Below are 15,790 nucleotides of genomic sequence, written 5' to 3'. Positions count from 1 at the left end.
TTGTTTGGCTTGTCTGGCTTGTAATGTATTAAAAAGAATGGCAACCAATTTTTAGAAGGAAGCCCCACCTATCGTGAAGAACAGTGGTGGGATTCAGCCAGTTTGCACCTATTCGGTAGAACCGGTTGTTAACTTTCTAAGCAGTTCAGAGGTTGGAAGAAATCTTATTTTGTTTTTTCCCACTTTACAAGGCTAATCCTGTACGGAAGGCAGGAAGTAAACATTCTGGTGGTGTTTCTAGCCTAACCTTTATTGCCCTGCTTACAGAAACTGCCTCTCTGGTTAACCCTTATTACATTGTAACAGCTAAGGCGAAGCGCCCATCAACGTGAGTGACATTGAGTTCGTCACACCCACCCGGTCACATGACCACCGAGCTATCCCTACCCAGGTGGTCATTAGGGCAGAGAACCGGTTGTTAAATTATTTGAATCCCACCACTGGTGAGGAACATATTTTGCTACAAGTTCCGTAATATTTGAGAGAACAGGTACAACAGAGACAGAAAGGAGTTTGGCAACAGTGCTGTTTTGTTTCAACTTAACAATGGATGGATAGTACTTTAACACAATAGTGGAGACAGGCTTATATGCGTAATATCTATGTTGCGTTCAAGTAGTTTATTTGTTCAATTACAATTAATTTGATTCTGTGCATCTAAGGTACAAGTAGATGAAAAGATTCAGATTGCACCTTGAGTTTAAGACTAAGTATAAAAGTATCTAATCAACCATTCTTCTTTGGTCATTAAATATCAAGACATTTCACGCAATGTTGGAGAAGCTCAAATATACCCTCTGAAGATTTAATAATTAAAAAGATATTGGATTGTGCCGAGATGGACAAAATGACACTTGAGTTGAAAGGATTGATGGACTCGGATTTTTACGTAATATTGGAGAAATGGTATCATTGGATCAAAAATAGAAAAAAAGGAAAATAATAGAATGTAGATTTAGTAAAAAATATATAGAGTATAGGTGAATACTAGTATGATGATATGTAAATGGTCAAAGTCATGCACAAGAGTTGAATAATGATTGTTTAATTGTAAAAATTCAATAAAACAAATTTAAAAAATAAAATAAACAAACATCAAGACATTTTCCAGAAATTTCAACTTCACTTAGGATCCCACGTGCAAAATGTAGCACTCTTTTATTCATGTTTTAACAGAGAAGCTGTACAGCATGTTAATTCATGATTATCTTTTTCCAGGCTAAATCCAATTTAATGGGATGTGCACTGTAATCCTAAATGTGTTTAATAGTAAGGTATTCTGTTTACTATGGGTCTTATTCTCACGTATATTAGCTGTGTCAATGGTGAACTCTCAGGCTTTTTCAATTTAAAAGTAGACATTTATAATGCCATACATATCTATTCAAAAGTAAGTTCCACTGAATTTTCTCCAAGTGCATAGAATCTGTCAATTGAGAGTTGCAGCCTTTTTTTTATTATTATTGATCAGAAATGGAAGACACTGCCTCTAATGAGTGAAAATAGAACACAGTGTTAAAAATAACTAAAATGTTTAAAGCCAAACTTGTGCATCTAAAGAAACGGGTCAAAAGAAAGAGAGAATCAGAGCTGCCTGTGGTCTTGTTTTTAAAAGACATTCTGTTCCTTTAAGCATGCTAGTGAACCTCTCCCACCCTCAATTCCAACCATTACGATCTCCATATATTATACTTGTCATAACTCCCTGCTACAGTGACTCAGTGTGCTGAAAATAAACTTCATGGCTTCGATTGGAAAGCAGGAGTCCAAATGCTAAGGAAGAAAAAAAAAAAAGAAGAAGTTTGCCCTATGTCCTAGTGTAAACCACAAAGAAAGAGGAAGTCAGGGCTTAATAATTCCAATAAATGTTGGAAAGGGGAAAAAAAAATAAGTCTTGACATCTGATAAATGTAAAACTAACTCTCTGTTTTCCTCCCGCTTGGAAAAGTCCAGGAAGGAATGGCATCCACTGCCTTGCAAAAAAAAAAAAAAAATCCTCTTTCAAAATCATTTTCCAGTGGGAATATATCAAGCTCGTGGAACCCTAACTTTAAAATCCTATATTTACAAACCCGGTTTAATTTTAACACAAGACCTACAGTAGCGTCTTTCAAGAGGACCTCTGGGCCTTGAAAGCAGGACTTTCAAAATTCATAAAATAACCTCAGTCATTAACACTTTTTTTAAAAAAAAAAAATGTAAAACATAGCAAAGGCTCCACTACCTCCCTTTAAATAAAGAGAGGTGGGGGGGGGGTTTAGTGACCTGCGTGTCTTAAAGACGCTGACAACCTGTCCTCATTTCAGCTGCACAACTCCCGAACTCCAGTAGTGTTTGAGAGGAGGAGGAGCACGCTAACCAGAAATAGTCTAAAAATGAAGCCAAACCTGAAAGCACACATAGAGTTTTTCAAGCCACAGTTGACACTGCAAGAAAGCCAGTTTTTAATCACAGCCTTCTGGCTTTCTTGCATGGGATGAGTGAGTCTCACAGTTTAACAGAGACCACTGGTCATTTTGCTGACCCTGGAACTCCTTAACAGTGACAATCCTTCCCTGTTCCAGCCTTACCTGCTTTTCTAGCCACACCAAAAATGCTTTTTTTTTTTTAAGAATAGAATAGAATAACAAGAGTCGGAAGGGACCTTGGAGGTCTTCTAGTCCAACCCCCTGCTGTTCTGCCCCAGCTACGGACCCCAAAGAACGCAGCGCACGCAAAGTCTGTACAAACCTTAGTTTACTAAATTAAGTCAGTCTTTTTCAAATAAAGGCTGTTAATTAACTTTCTTAACAGCCTACAAGAATCCAAAGAATAAATAATCGTAACCTTACTGTGGTTGGCAGAAAGCCCAGAAGCAATTTGCAGGAAACTGATAAGAGAACTAAGATCAGGACACGAAGGAGAGTGAATGAAGTTGTTCCCTGCAAATTGCCTCAGTCGTCGTCCTTCCTTAAATAGGCTAAGGGAGTGGCCAATTAGCCCCAAGCCTTACTCTCGAGGAGACTTCCTCCTGAGGAGCCACTCCTGCCTTTTGGCAGCTCTGCGCGCCCGTGCATTGAGAAGAGGCTCCTCCTCTTCGTCCTCTTCACTTATGGGAGCTTCTGGAGGTTCTGAAGGCCCTGGCTGAATTCCTGCCACTGGCACCACATCTTCTCCAGCCTCCTCATTGTCTGACTCGAGTGCCAGCTGCACAGGCTGCTGGCACAGCACCACACCAGCCTCCTCGCTGTCGGAATCAGCTACAAGCTGCACAGGCCGCTGATGGGCCACAACACCTGCTTAGGCAGAAAACCTCATACCAGTAATAGTTAACCTTTTCAGCACCGAGTGCCAAAACTGGAGTGTGCATGCACTGGAACCCGGAATAGAGCAGCTGGCTGGTGAGCATATATGCGGCGGCCAGGTGCTTTTCCAGGTTCCGTCACGTGCATGCACACAGCCTAGCTGGTCTCAAAGACGAGCTGGCCGCTGTGCATGCGTGCACTGGAACCCAGAATGGGGCAACTGGCCAGTGTACATGTGTATGACAGAACCCGGAAGAGCAGCTGGCGATGGCACGCATGCCCACAGAGAAGCCTCTGTGTGCCACTTCTGGCACGTGTGCCATAGGTTTGCCATCACGACCCTATACCATTTCAGACAAATGGTTATCCAATCCCTTCTTCTTTTTAAGAAGCTGACCTACAGAAATTCTTCCATGTTTGGGGAACTTTTATTTTTTTTTAGGTTTTAATGTTGCTACCTAGAACCCAGCCTAGAACTACCTAGAACCCAGCCTAGAACTACCTAGAACCCAGCCTTTGGCTATTGCAGGTAGTCCTCGACTTACAACCACAAACAAGATTTATGTCGTTAAATCTTGACATGAAATGAGATATTTGTTCAAATGAGTTTTGCCCCACTTTAAGACTTTTCTTACCACTGTTAAGTTGGTAAATTAGTAACCCGGTTGTGAAGTGAATCTGGCTTCCCCATTGGCTTGGCTTGTCGAAGGGACACAAAAAGGGGATCACGTGACCCTGGAACACAGCAAAGGTCATAAGTATGAACCAGTTGCCAAGCATCTGAATTTTGATCACATGGCCATGGGGCTGCTGCAAAAGTCGTAACTATGAAAAACGGTCGTAAGTCACATTTTTCAGTTGTAACTTTGAACGGTCACTAAAGAAGCTGTTGTAAGTCGAGAACTTACCTATTCAAGGACATAATCGGACTAAGCCATTTTAATTAAATTGAAGAGAAACCGCAAATAATTGGGCATCTTAAAATGTTTAATAAGTACCTGAACACAATACAAGTTGTAGCTATTGGAGGGTATTTATTGCGCCATGGCTTCTACACTTCATACATTATGATGGCTGCAGATAATCATTGTTTTCCATATTTATCCTTCCTGCCTTTGCCATTGTCCATCTTCTTTCCTATCACAGCAAATTCACCGAGAAGGAGATAAAATAGCTGAATTGTTTATTTTAATAAACAGCCCCCAAGGCCGAAAAGTCGCCTGTGTGAAAGATATTTCTTTCCCACAATGGGATCAACTCACCTAAAACGGTGCCTACAGTAAGAGCCTTGTTAGTACAGTGGTCTAAAGCACCCTGTTATTAACACAGCTGCCTGCAATTACTGCAGGTTCGAATCTCGCCAGGCTCAAGGTTGACTCAGCCTTCCATCCTTTCTAAGGTAGGTGAAATGAGGACCTAGTTTGTGGGGGCAATAAGCTGACTTTGTATAAATATACAAAAGTATGAAGGCTATTGCTTAACGCATTGTAAGCCGCCCTGAGTCTCTGGAGAAGGGCGGCATATAAATCAAATTAAAAAAAAAAAAAGTGCAATGCACCTGCTAAAAACAAAGCCATATGTGCACCTTTTAACCTCTTTCTTGGAAAAACGATGATTTCATTCATGAATAAATAACTAAGGAAACCGGAGAGTATTGCTATTAACTATCACTACCAGGGCCAAGCAGATGGCATCACTCTCAGCAATTATTATTACATCGCTATTAGTGGTCATTCTTATTATCTGTCATTCATACACATTGTCAGTCTTTGTGGCACTTTTACAAGTCAGCGCTCCCTGCCTGAAGAGCTTATAATGAAGCATAAAAGCAGGATCCTAATCCTCATCAACATGCTATTATTGTGTGTTTTATTATAGGCCACCCGGAGACACAGTGTCCAAGTTGGGCAGGCTTAAAAATGTTGAAATAAGTAAATAAAATAAATACATAATGAGGGGAATGGAACGAAGTTCCTGCAGAACATTAAAGATTCTCAAGATATCCTTCACATAAAATATAAGGGAATTGAAAGTCCCCAGCTGTTTTGAAGGCATGTTTTTCAGCTGCCCGCTGCATCAGCCTTCCGGAGTGTGTATTTGTGTGTGTGTGTGTGTGTGTGTGTACTTCCTTGACCCTCTTGCTTCCATTCATTGCCATGATAACTTTAGTTATGGAATAGAGTTGGAAGGGACCTTGGAGGTCATTTAGTCCAACCCTCTCCTCAAGCAGGAGAGACCCTACTATTTCAGACAGATAGCTGTCCAGTCTTTTCTTAAAAACCTCCAGTGGTGAAGCACCCACAATTTCTGAAGGCCAGCTGTTCCACTGCTTAACCTCGGATGCATCATTTGTCCTGGGCAGTCAAAGATTCTCAAGATATCCTTCACATAAAATATAACCAATTGAGAGACCTCAGCTGTCTGTTTTTGAAGGCATGCTTTTCAGCTGCCCTCTGCATCGGCCTTCTCTCTCTCTCTCTCTCTCTCTCTCTCTCTCTCTCTCTCTCTCTCTCTCTGTGTGTGTGTGTGTGTGTGTGTGTGTGTGTGTGAGAGAGAGAGAGAGAGAGAGTGTACTTCCTTAACCCTCTTGCTTCCATTCATTGCCATGATAACTTTAGTTATGGAATGGAGTTGGAAGGGACCTTAGAGGTCATCTAGTCCAACCCTCTCCTCAAGCAGGAGAGACCCTACCATTTCAGACAAGCGGCTGTCCCAGTCTCTTCTTAAAAACCTCCAGTGGTGAAGCACTCACCACTCCTGAAGGCAAGCCCTTCGGTTAACCTCAGATACACCATTAGTCAAGGGCAGTCACCTCTACACTGGGGGAACGTGGTTCGGGATCGCCCGGTGTCCAAACGCACGTTTAAAGAGAAGCCCCCCCCCCAAAGAGGCACTTGGCCCTGCAGCACAGTAATACCCCCCCACACACTTCCCCCCCCCAAAAAAAACCATATTTAAATGCTGGCAGATCGGGACGAAACAACCAAACCAGGCGCGGTTCCCCCGCCTCCCGCCCGCCCGCCCCCGAATCGAGCCAGGCGCGTGCAAAAAACCCGGACGGTTCCAATCCCGCTTGCGCGCCTGACTCCGCTTCACTTTCCGAAAACCGGCGCCGCCAAGCGAGCGAGCGAGCGAGAGAGTGAGCGAGCGAGGCTGCGTGGGACGGCTCGGACTCGGCGGGGCTCATCAAGAGAGAGAGAGAGAGAAAGAAAGAGAGAGAGAGAGAGAGAGAGAGAGAGAGAGAGAGAGAGAGAGAGGATGGGAAGGGAAAGGCGGGGGGGGGGAGAGGCGCAGCTTAATGGGATATTTGATATCCTGCAAGGCGCACTTCTTGTTCTGCACTTCCAGGGACTTAAAAGCTCCTAATGCACTTCCTCTCGCTAATGTCCACAGGGGGTTTAATGCGGAGGGCCGATCGATGGGGCTTCTTCTCTAGTGTCCGGGACTTTTTTCTTCCCCTCCCCTCCCCTCCCCTCCCCTCCTCTCCCTTCCCCCTTTTCTTGTCTTTGCAAAAAGCAGAGCCGCCGCCAGCTGGAACAGGGCGGGGATGAGGCGGGCGGGATGCTTTTGGGGGGGGGAGAGAGAGAGAGAGAGACTGTTGAAAAAGAAGAGGGAGGGCTTTGACTTTCTCAGCGCCTTTCCCCTCCTCCTTTAACCTCTAAGCTTCCCCACTCGCGCAGCCTCCTCCTCCTCCTTTTCCTCCTTCTCTCCTTCGCTCCGTGGGAGCAGCGCTTTCCAAAAAGGCGCCGGGAGGAAAGGCAAAGGCGAGCGACTTCGGCGGCCGTCCCAGAGCACGCTTAACAAAAATAGAAAGGCAGCCCGGGCTGCCAAAAGGATGGAAAGCAAAGAGGCACCGCACCCGCATGGCGTGAGCTATGCCAGGCGGGGGTCCCGAGAAGTTTAGGGGCCACGCGGAGAGGGCGAGAAAGAGAAGGGAGAATTGGGGGGGGAGGAGGGGGGGAATAGCAGGGTTGTTGGGTTTCCTTCGCCGGATCTCTTCTTGCACGACCGTCGGGCGACCCGTGATGGGCTGGGCGGACCGCGTCGCTTCTCCGGAGCCCCGCTAAGCCTTTTAGGGGGCAAGTTTCCTTTCTCTTACTCCCTTCTCCCCCACCTGGAGGCTTAGCGAGGTAGCGGAGGGCGACCGAGGGGCTGCGCCACCCGAACTCCGCCCCCAAGTCGCTGCAACCATCCAGCACGGAGGAGACTTGGGGGCTGCTGAAGGGAGACCCGGGTGCAAAACGTGACACATTGAAACACGTGCAAAAAACACACACACACACACACACACACACAAAACCACAACCCTCTCTTTTGTCCCCCACCCACGCCCGTCCCCCCGGCCCCGCATTGCCCCTACCTTTCGGATTTGGTGAACTTCCGAAAAGCCTGCCGGAGGTCGTGGAAAGAGCGGTAGGTCTGCGGTTCGGCGGAGATGCCTTGAGCCCGAGTGGTGCGGGGTCCGATGTGAGTGGTGGGCGCGGGCAGGACGGACTGACACTTGTGCAGCTTCCTCTTCAGCTCCTGGATCTCCTCGTCCTTTTCCGACAGCCGCTTCTCCAGCTCTTTAATCCGCTCATCCTTGAAGAGCAAAAGCTTCGCGAAGTCCCCTTCAAGCTCGCTCATGGTTCACCCGGCCCCGGCCCCGGCTCGGCTCGGCTCGGCTCGGCTCGGCGCTTGGCTTCAACTTTGGGGAATCCCGGAGGAATCGAGCGAGTAAAAAGCAGCGGCAACGACCCGGGCGAGCGGAGCGGAGAGTGAATGGAGCGCCTCTAAGAGAGAAAGGAGGGAGAGAGGGAGAGGAAAGGGAAAGTCAGTCCGAGAGGCAGCGGGAGAGATCTGCTGTCACTAATGGGTTAGTGGTGAGCGGCTTTCTTCGATCCACTTACTGCTGAATGGGCTGTAAATGGAGGCAACAGGATGAGAGGGCTGAGATCACCGAGGGGAGAGTTGTTGAGTGCTAATCTGGAAGCCTCTCTTGGGACCCGGTGATTATCTTTCATTGAGAAAGCAATTAAAACTCTGCTTCTGCTCTGGCTGGCTGCCCTTGATACCCACCTTCCGGATTTGGCTGGGGGAGGAGAAGGTTGGTGGAAAAAGGCATTTTAATAATAGCAGTTTCAGTCCATCATACTCCTCATCAGCACAAAGTCTCTCTCTCTCTCTCGCTCTCTCGCTCTCTCTCTCGCTCTCTTTCTCGCTCTCTGTCGCTATTTCTCTCTGCCTTTCTCTGTCTCTCTCTTTCTCTTTCTCTCTCTTTTTCTGTCTGTCTGCCTCTTTTTCTTTCTCTCTTTCTCTGTCTCTCTCTGTTTCTCTTTCTTTGTCTGTCTGTCTCTCTCTCTCTTTCTCTCTCTCTTTCTCTGTCTGTCTGTCTGTCTCTCTCTCTCTTTCTCTGTATTTCTCTCTGTATTTCTCTTTCTTTCTCTTCTCTCTTTCTCTCTTTGTCTGTGTCTCTCTCTCTTTCTCTCTGTATGTGTCTCTCTCTCTTTCTCTCTTTCTCTCTGTATTTCTCTTTCTCTCTTTCTCTCTCTCTCTTTCTCTGTATTTCTCTCTCTTTCTCTTTCTCTCTCTGTCTATCTCTCTCTTTTTCTCTCTCTCTTTCTCTTTCTCTTCTCTCTTTCTCTCTTTGTCTGTGTCTCTCTCTCTTTCTCTCTGTGTGTGTCTCTCTCTCTTTCTCTCTCTCGCTCTGTCTTTCTCTCTTTCTCTCTATTTCTCTTTCTCTCTCTCTCTCTCTCTCTTTCTCTGTATTTCTCTCTCTTTCTCTTTCTCTCTCTGTCTATCTCTCTCTTTTTCTCTCTCTTTCTCTGTCTCTGTGTCTCTCTTTCTCTCTATCTCTCTCTCTCTTTCTCTGTCTCTCTCTGTCTGTTTCTCTCTCTTTCTCTCTCTCTCTTTCTCTGTGTGTGTGTGTCTCTCTCTCTGTCTCTCTTCCAATCTTCTTCACACACAGGCAGGCACACCCCCTACGTGTTAACTGGGACATACAAGAAGAGGGGCAGAAGAAAGGCATTCATTCACACACACACACCTACCTTCCGGTGCCACTTTTTCGAGATGTGATCCTTGAAATAGCAACAATTATTAGCATGTGGCCTAAAGGGTCAGGCAGTTGTAACTGGAGCTTCCGATTTGGTTTTTGTTTTTTGTTTTTTCCTTGTTAAATTAGATGCCCTTCGTAAAGGATTTTTTTCCCTTTGTCTTTATCAAAATAAATTTTTGTCATCAACTACAACTTTAGCTTTCACAATGACTCTGGGCCCTGATGGGTTGAAAAGACGTAAGTCCTTTGGGTGAGCTCTTCTCATCAACCTTTGGAGGCCCTGTAGAGTTGGGGATATTATACAGATAGTCCTCAACTTATGACCACAATTGACTCCAAATTTTCTGATGCTAAGTGGGACGTTTGTTAAGTCAATTTTGCCCCATTTTATGACCTTTCTCGCCACTGTTGTTAAGTGAATCACTGCAGTTGTTAAGTTGGTAGCACGGTTGTTAAGCGAATCTGGCTTCCCCATTGACTCTGCTTCTCAGAAGGTCATCAAAGGGGATCACATGATCCCAGGACACTGCATAAATATGAGTCCGTTGCGAAGTGTCTGAATTTTGATCACATGACCATGGGGATGCTGCAACGGTCATAAGTGTGAAAAATAATCCTAAATCACTTTTTTCAGTGATGATATATCTTTGAATGGTCCCTAAATGAACAGTTGTAAGTCGAGGACTACCTGTAATGTGTATTGTCACTAGAAGTTGAGGGACTTTGCAAAATACCTTAGAACAAGGATGTCAAACTCAAGGCCCGTGGGCCAGATCCGACCTATAGGGTGCTTAGATCTAGCCCGCGCAGCCATCCTGGAAACAGCAAAGGACCGGTCTGCGGTGCCTCTGCCAATCACAACGGAGCTCAGAAGGACCACACGCAACCCTCCCAGGCTCTGTTTTTGGTCAGGACGGCTCCTACAGCCCTCTGTCAATGAAAACAGAGCTCAGGAGGGCCGCATGCCTTTCCCCTTGAGCTCCATTTTCACTGGCAGAGGGCTGCAGGAGGCCATCCCAGCCGAAAATGGGGTCTCATGCCCCCCCAGCTCCATTTCTGCTGGCAGAGGGCCATGCCCTCCCCAGCCCAGCCATGTCCCCCCGGCCCCCCGAGGTCAAACACAATCCTCATGCGGCCCTCAATGAAGTCGAGTTTGATACCCCTGCCTTAGAACATCCCTAAGATGCTGAAAGATGCAGCATTTTTTCATGTCTTTATTCCCAACTACTTCACAACTGTTTTTGGATAGGATCTACTGCTATGGAATTGTGTATGCCATAATTTCAGGTAGTCCTTATTTTACAACCATTCGTTTAGCGACCATTGGAAGTTACACTGAAAAAGTTACACCAGTTATGACTGGTCCTCACGCTTATAAGCATTGCCGCAGAAAACACAGTCACATGATCAAAATTTGCCCCCTTGGCAACCAGCATGTACTATCTAAAACGGTGGCAGCATCCCAGGGTCAGGGAGCTGGCATTTTCAACCTTCCCAGCCAGTGTCTGATAAGCAGAGTTAAAGGATGAAGTTGGATTCTCTTAATAACCGCATGATTCACTTAACAACTGCGCTGATTTGCTTAACAACCGTGGTTCAAAGCAAGGTCGTAAAATCAACTCACTCAACAACTGCCTTGCTTGGCCCCAATTGTGGTCATAAATCAAGGGCTACCTTTAGGCCTAACTTCTTTTTCCTAAAAATGTTATAGAACCTATTGGTCATCGCAAAGTCCTCTGGTAGGTGATTTTCTTAGCTAGCCTATATTCATTCAGTTGGGAACAAAGTAAAGAGCTGTGATTTACTTAAATATGATTGATTGAATATGCCAGCATTGGTTTAGTTCTTACATTGCAAAGTTATTATATAAACCATGATGTATAATTTGCAAGAGACACATCCAAACCATTCTAAACTGGGTCAGGGAAAAGGGGATTGAGATATCTGTTGCTATATTTTAAGTCCGGTTGGTTCATGCCAACCAGGCTGGGTAGGATTGCCAACTTTTGTTGTCTGACAGATCACTGTAATTTAAAATCTCTTCACTGAAGCAATATGGAAATGTTGACCATTATTCTGGTTCCTATCTGGCTGGTGGGCCAAATCAACTCCATCTTATGAATCTGGAGCAACTTTGATCCAGTAGATTCAGTGCCCTTTCCTGCCCCCTGGGCTGATAGGAAGATTGCTGATGGAGCCACTCATCATCTCTTAGTGCTACAGGGAGTCATGGACTCTGCCTTCTTCTCAGTGGAGCTCCCCTCCGCTGAAAGGCCGCTGAAAGGCCCCTCCCCCTCAGTGGAGCTCCCCTCCGCTGAAAGGCCGCTGAAAGGCCCCTCCCCCTCAGTGGAGCTCCCCTCCGCTGAAAGGCAGTATCAAAGGGATAGAAAGTAAAATCCCCCTTCAACTTGTGACAGGTAAATTAATGCCCATGCAATTTTCTTGGAAGTGGTTTACCATTATTTTATTCTGGAATGTTTTTCCACTTCTGAGCCAACCTGTACCCTGATCATCTCCTGCGGTAATTCTATAATTTCATTGGCCAAACAAGACCAGCTGAATGCTGTATGGAGCTTGAAGGGATAGCTTTACCATATCTTAAGTCTTTGGGCTGTCTGTGTGTGTGTGTGTGTGTGTGTGTGTGTGTGTGTGTGTGTGTGTGTGTGTGTGTCTGTGTTAATATTTTCCCCCAATATCTTTTAATGCTAAATTGACCTTTTTCAGCAGACATGTTCGATAACTATCTATCTCAATCTTTTTCAGGTTATTCTCAGCCAACCTTTGGAATGGAAGGAGAAAGGATCTATTAATTTGGTCCATCCCAGGATACTAAGGGACCTAGATCATCATCTCCTTTTAACGACCCCATAATCCCTTTTGGGGTGGAATCTGGGCAACTGAATGGAGCTGAGTGGTTACTGGCCAGATGCCCTTCCTGTCTCCAATGCAGAATTTTATTCAGCAGATATATTCTCATTGTGCCCAGAAAGAAATATCTGCCTCTACCTAGGATCGAACTCACAGCCTCCTGATTGTGAGGCAAGAGCTCCACCTCTAGGCCACTGCACCACTCTACTAAGGGACCTAGATCAATGGTGGGTTGCCTCCGGTTCGGACCGGTTCTATAGAACCAGTAGTAAAACTGGTGGGAGGCTCCGCCCACCAACCCCAACATCATCAGGAAGCTTCTGCGCGCGCGCGGCCCCATTGCAAACCGGTAGTAAAGGTAAGTAGAACCCACCCCGACCTAGATGGTTTCAAAAAAAGTTTTTTTTCCTAGAGATCTGATAGGCAGGTTGATTGAGGCTTACTTGAGATGTTAAATAACAGAAGAGATGTCTTAAAACAAGAGCAAATCCCACCCTACGTGTGTGGGATAATGTATATTACGCATTACGTTATGATGATAAGAGTAGCAAAACTGCAGATAGCCAGTCATGGGCCTTAAATGATACATCTCTTACTGGGGAAGGACAGTCACAAAGATATCTACATGGCCACTGTGAGGAATATTTAAGTATCTAATGGATAAGGTGCTTGGATTAGTTCTGCGTTTCCAACTAGTCAGATCTTGTCAAGTTAGCCAATGTATAGTCTTTTCCTATTACCTGCACCGTGTTTGACCCTGTGATTCCTAAAGAATTTGACTTTACAACTGAATCTGATTACCTGTTCGTTAGATCCACGTCCATCCATGCAGTGGTAAATTTATCATTGAAAGAGGGAATGGCTCAGCTTACTTTGAATGATGGCAAGAAGCCATTGTTGGACCCAAACAGTTCTGGACAATTTTTATCTATGTTTTGGACAATTTTTGTCCAATTTCTCCAGCATTCTTTTATAGGAAACAATTGATGAGAAGATGGTCAGACTACAATTCTAGAGGAACCTGGAAAAAAGTAAATAATACAGCAATGGCCAAAATTGTGGAAACCTTTTGGGGAAAGTGCATTTTCTAAAACTAGCTAATAACACCATTTTTTGGGGAGGAGTAGTATCATAAAATTATATATCAATGGAAAGATAATTTAATCAAGAATGTAATGCAATAACTTTTATGAAGACTTTGCTATTAGAATAGCAGTTTCAGTATAAAGAAGAAAAGTGAAACACGTAGATATACAAAAATTATCACCATAGAAAAAACGAGATATACAAAAATTATCACAAAAACGAGATATACAAAAATCTTCTTCTGCGCATGTCTAAGATGGCGTCCCGGCGCTGAATCCCGGATCCTTGGGGGGCAATGCCTCGGCTTGGGGGGACTTCGGGGGGGTCATTTTGAACAGCTATGACCCCCGTTTGGGAAAGAGAGCACCTGGGGATCCCATTGAGAGCTTTGTTAGCTCTCCGGACCATCCCAGCTCCGAGGAGGACGACGTTGAAGCGCCGGCGGGTGAGGGCGTGAAGGATGCGGCCTGCGGGGGCGGCACTAGCACCGGCGGCTACGGGCAGTCGCGGCGGCGGCGGCGGCGGTGGCGGCCCCCTGACGACGGCGACGTTTGAGGCCCCTACGGAGGTTCCCCACGCCCCTGGATGCCTCGAGGAAGATCTAGAGGCAGGGGGCGGCTGGGGGCGTCCGTGGGGAGGTCAATGGCGGCGGCGACGATGGTGGCGGCGGCGGCCGCGGCGGCGGCTGCGGTGACGGCAGCGGATGTCGGGGCGGCTCCCAGCGGCTTGCAGACCTGAACTACAGCATAGGATTCTTCAGCAGCAGCCTTAGACTGAGCTCTGGGAGACTGGAGAGTGTTGGACCCTTGGGGGAAGGGTTACCTCCATGGGGACCCAGAGACACCCCCCTAGGACGAGCTGGATGGGGGGGGAACGAAATAGGGCCGCATTATCCATCAGATAATGGTTGAGGGATTGCAGGGGTCGGAAAAGAACTACAAACCTATGCGGCTTGAATTTCCCCTCCCTCTTCCATCCTTTGGACCGAGTTTAGGCCTATGGGCCTTACTACGGTTGCAGCTACCCATCTACTTTGGCCTGCTGAATTATTCCAAATTTTCCCCCTTTTACATCTAGTCTGTCTGAACTCCCTGCCATGTAAAATCTCTTCAACGTGAATTTACGAACTTAAACCTCCTTCTGAGCAGGATACTTGGACCCCCAGATGCTACTAATCCCAGGAGGGATACTGGTTCTATGGACATAAGGCCAGTGGGAGGCGGACTATGGCTATCTTCACGCCCGGATTTCCATCAGAGTTTCCATGGGTGGCCTAGGTGAGAGCATGGCTGCCCTGGAACCTCCGGGGTCGAAGGATATGTACCTCCTTGGCCATTGTCGTGAGAGGACAATGGGCTTGATGGCCTAACCATGGACTAGAATTCTCCCTATGTCTGTAACATCAGCGGTACTCCCTTCCCTTGGACTCTGTCTCCCCTGATTATATGTATTCGGTGTCGGAACTCCTCGCCCTGCGAGATTCTCCCCACTCGCAGGTTTGGCCCTCCACATTATCGAGGGCCTATCTCGATGACGGACTTTGGAGTCCAGAGAGATGGCATGGAGCAAGGAAGAATTTGTGGGGTTTTTTAGGGAAATTTTTTAAGATTTTAAGGGGTTCTGGGAGGGGGGTTTGTAATGATCTTTCTAGAGAAATTGGGAAGAAGACTCTGGGGGATGGGGGGGAAATCCACCAGGGTCAGAGCCGAGCCCGGCACAGGGTAACGATTTGGGAGGTGTTGGTCGAGGGACTGGGAAAGGGATGGGGGACGATACCTATGAGGTCTGTACCATCAGCACGGTAGATGGGAGGGGCAGATATGGCGGGAGCAGGGGACCATATCATGTGTTGGGGGCTCGCACTCGCTGTTTGAGAGCAATTGCTTGCCCCGGTCCCCATGGCTCCTCTTGGAGACTAGGTGGCTTAGATACTCAGGATCTGGGCCTTCGGCTGATGTTATGCAATGCCAGGTCCGTGGTTAATAAGGCCCCCCTCATTCACGATCTTATACAAGAGGGAGGAGCGGACCTGGCGGGTATTACGGAGACCTGGTTGGGCCCGGAGGGTGGTGTCCCTCTGGTTGAAATGTGCCCACCAGGCTTCAGAGCATTCCATCAGCCGAGGGCCCAGGGGAGGGGCGGGGGGGGTGGCGGTTATTATTAACGAGGATCTGGATCCGAGGGAGACCACTGTGCCTCAGATAGCCGGATGTGAGTCCCTCCTTGTGAGGTGGGGCCGTGGGGTTCAGATGGGCTTATTGCTTACGTACCTGGCTCCCTGCCGCGTGGCAACAGCCCTTCCTGAGCTACTCGACGTGATAGCCACGGTGGCAGTAGATACACCCAGGCTTTTAGTCATGGGTGATTTCAACTTGCCATCTGTCGGTGAAACGTCTGAGGTGGCTCGGGAGTTCATGGCTTCCATGACGGCCATGGACCTGACCCAGTTAGTTCATGGCCCTACTCACAGGGGAGGTCACACTCTGGATCTGATTTTTGTCTCTGGCCAGTGGTT

General features: G+C 46.8%; 1 protein-coding gene across 1 annotated transcript in view; it reads right to left on the bottom strand.

The window, feature by feature from the left end:
- PRKG1 (protein kinase cGMP-dependent 1) overlaps window positions 1–7,910 on the bottom strand; it is an 884,536-nt gene extending 876,626 nt beyond the window's left edge. The window contains exon 1 of the mRNA XM_070945009.1: window positions 7,645–7,910. Within this exon, the coding sequence (XP_070801110.1) occupies window positions 7,645–7,910 (266 nt within the window). The remainder of the gene's footprint in view (window positions 1–7,644) is intronic.
- Between the last annotated feature and the right edge of the window lie 7,880 nt (window positions 7,911–15,790).

The sequence above is a fragment of the Pituophis catenifer genome, unplaced genomic scaffold, assembly GCF_029215685.1.
Source record: "Pituophis catenifer annectens isolate HBS135680 unplaced genomic scaffold, rPitCat1.0.hap2 SCAF_6, whole genome shotgun sequence".
NCBI lineage: Eukaryota > Metazoa > Chordata > Lepidosauria > Squamata > Colubridae > Pituophis > Pituophis catenifer.
This window is presented reverse-complemented; position numbering and strand designations above follow the sequence as displayed.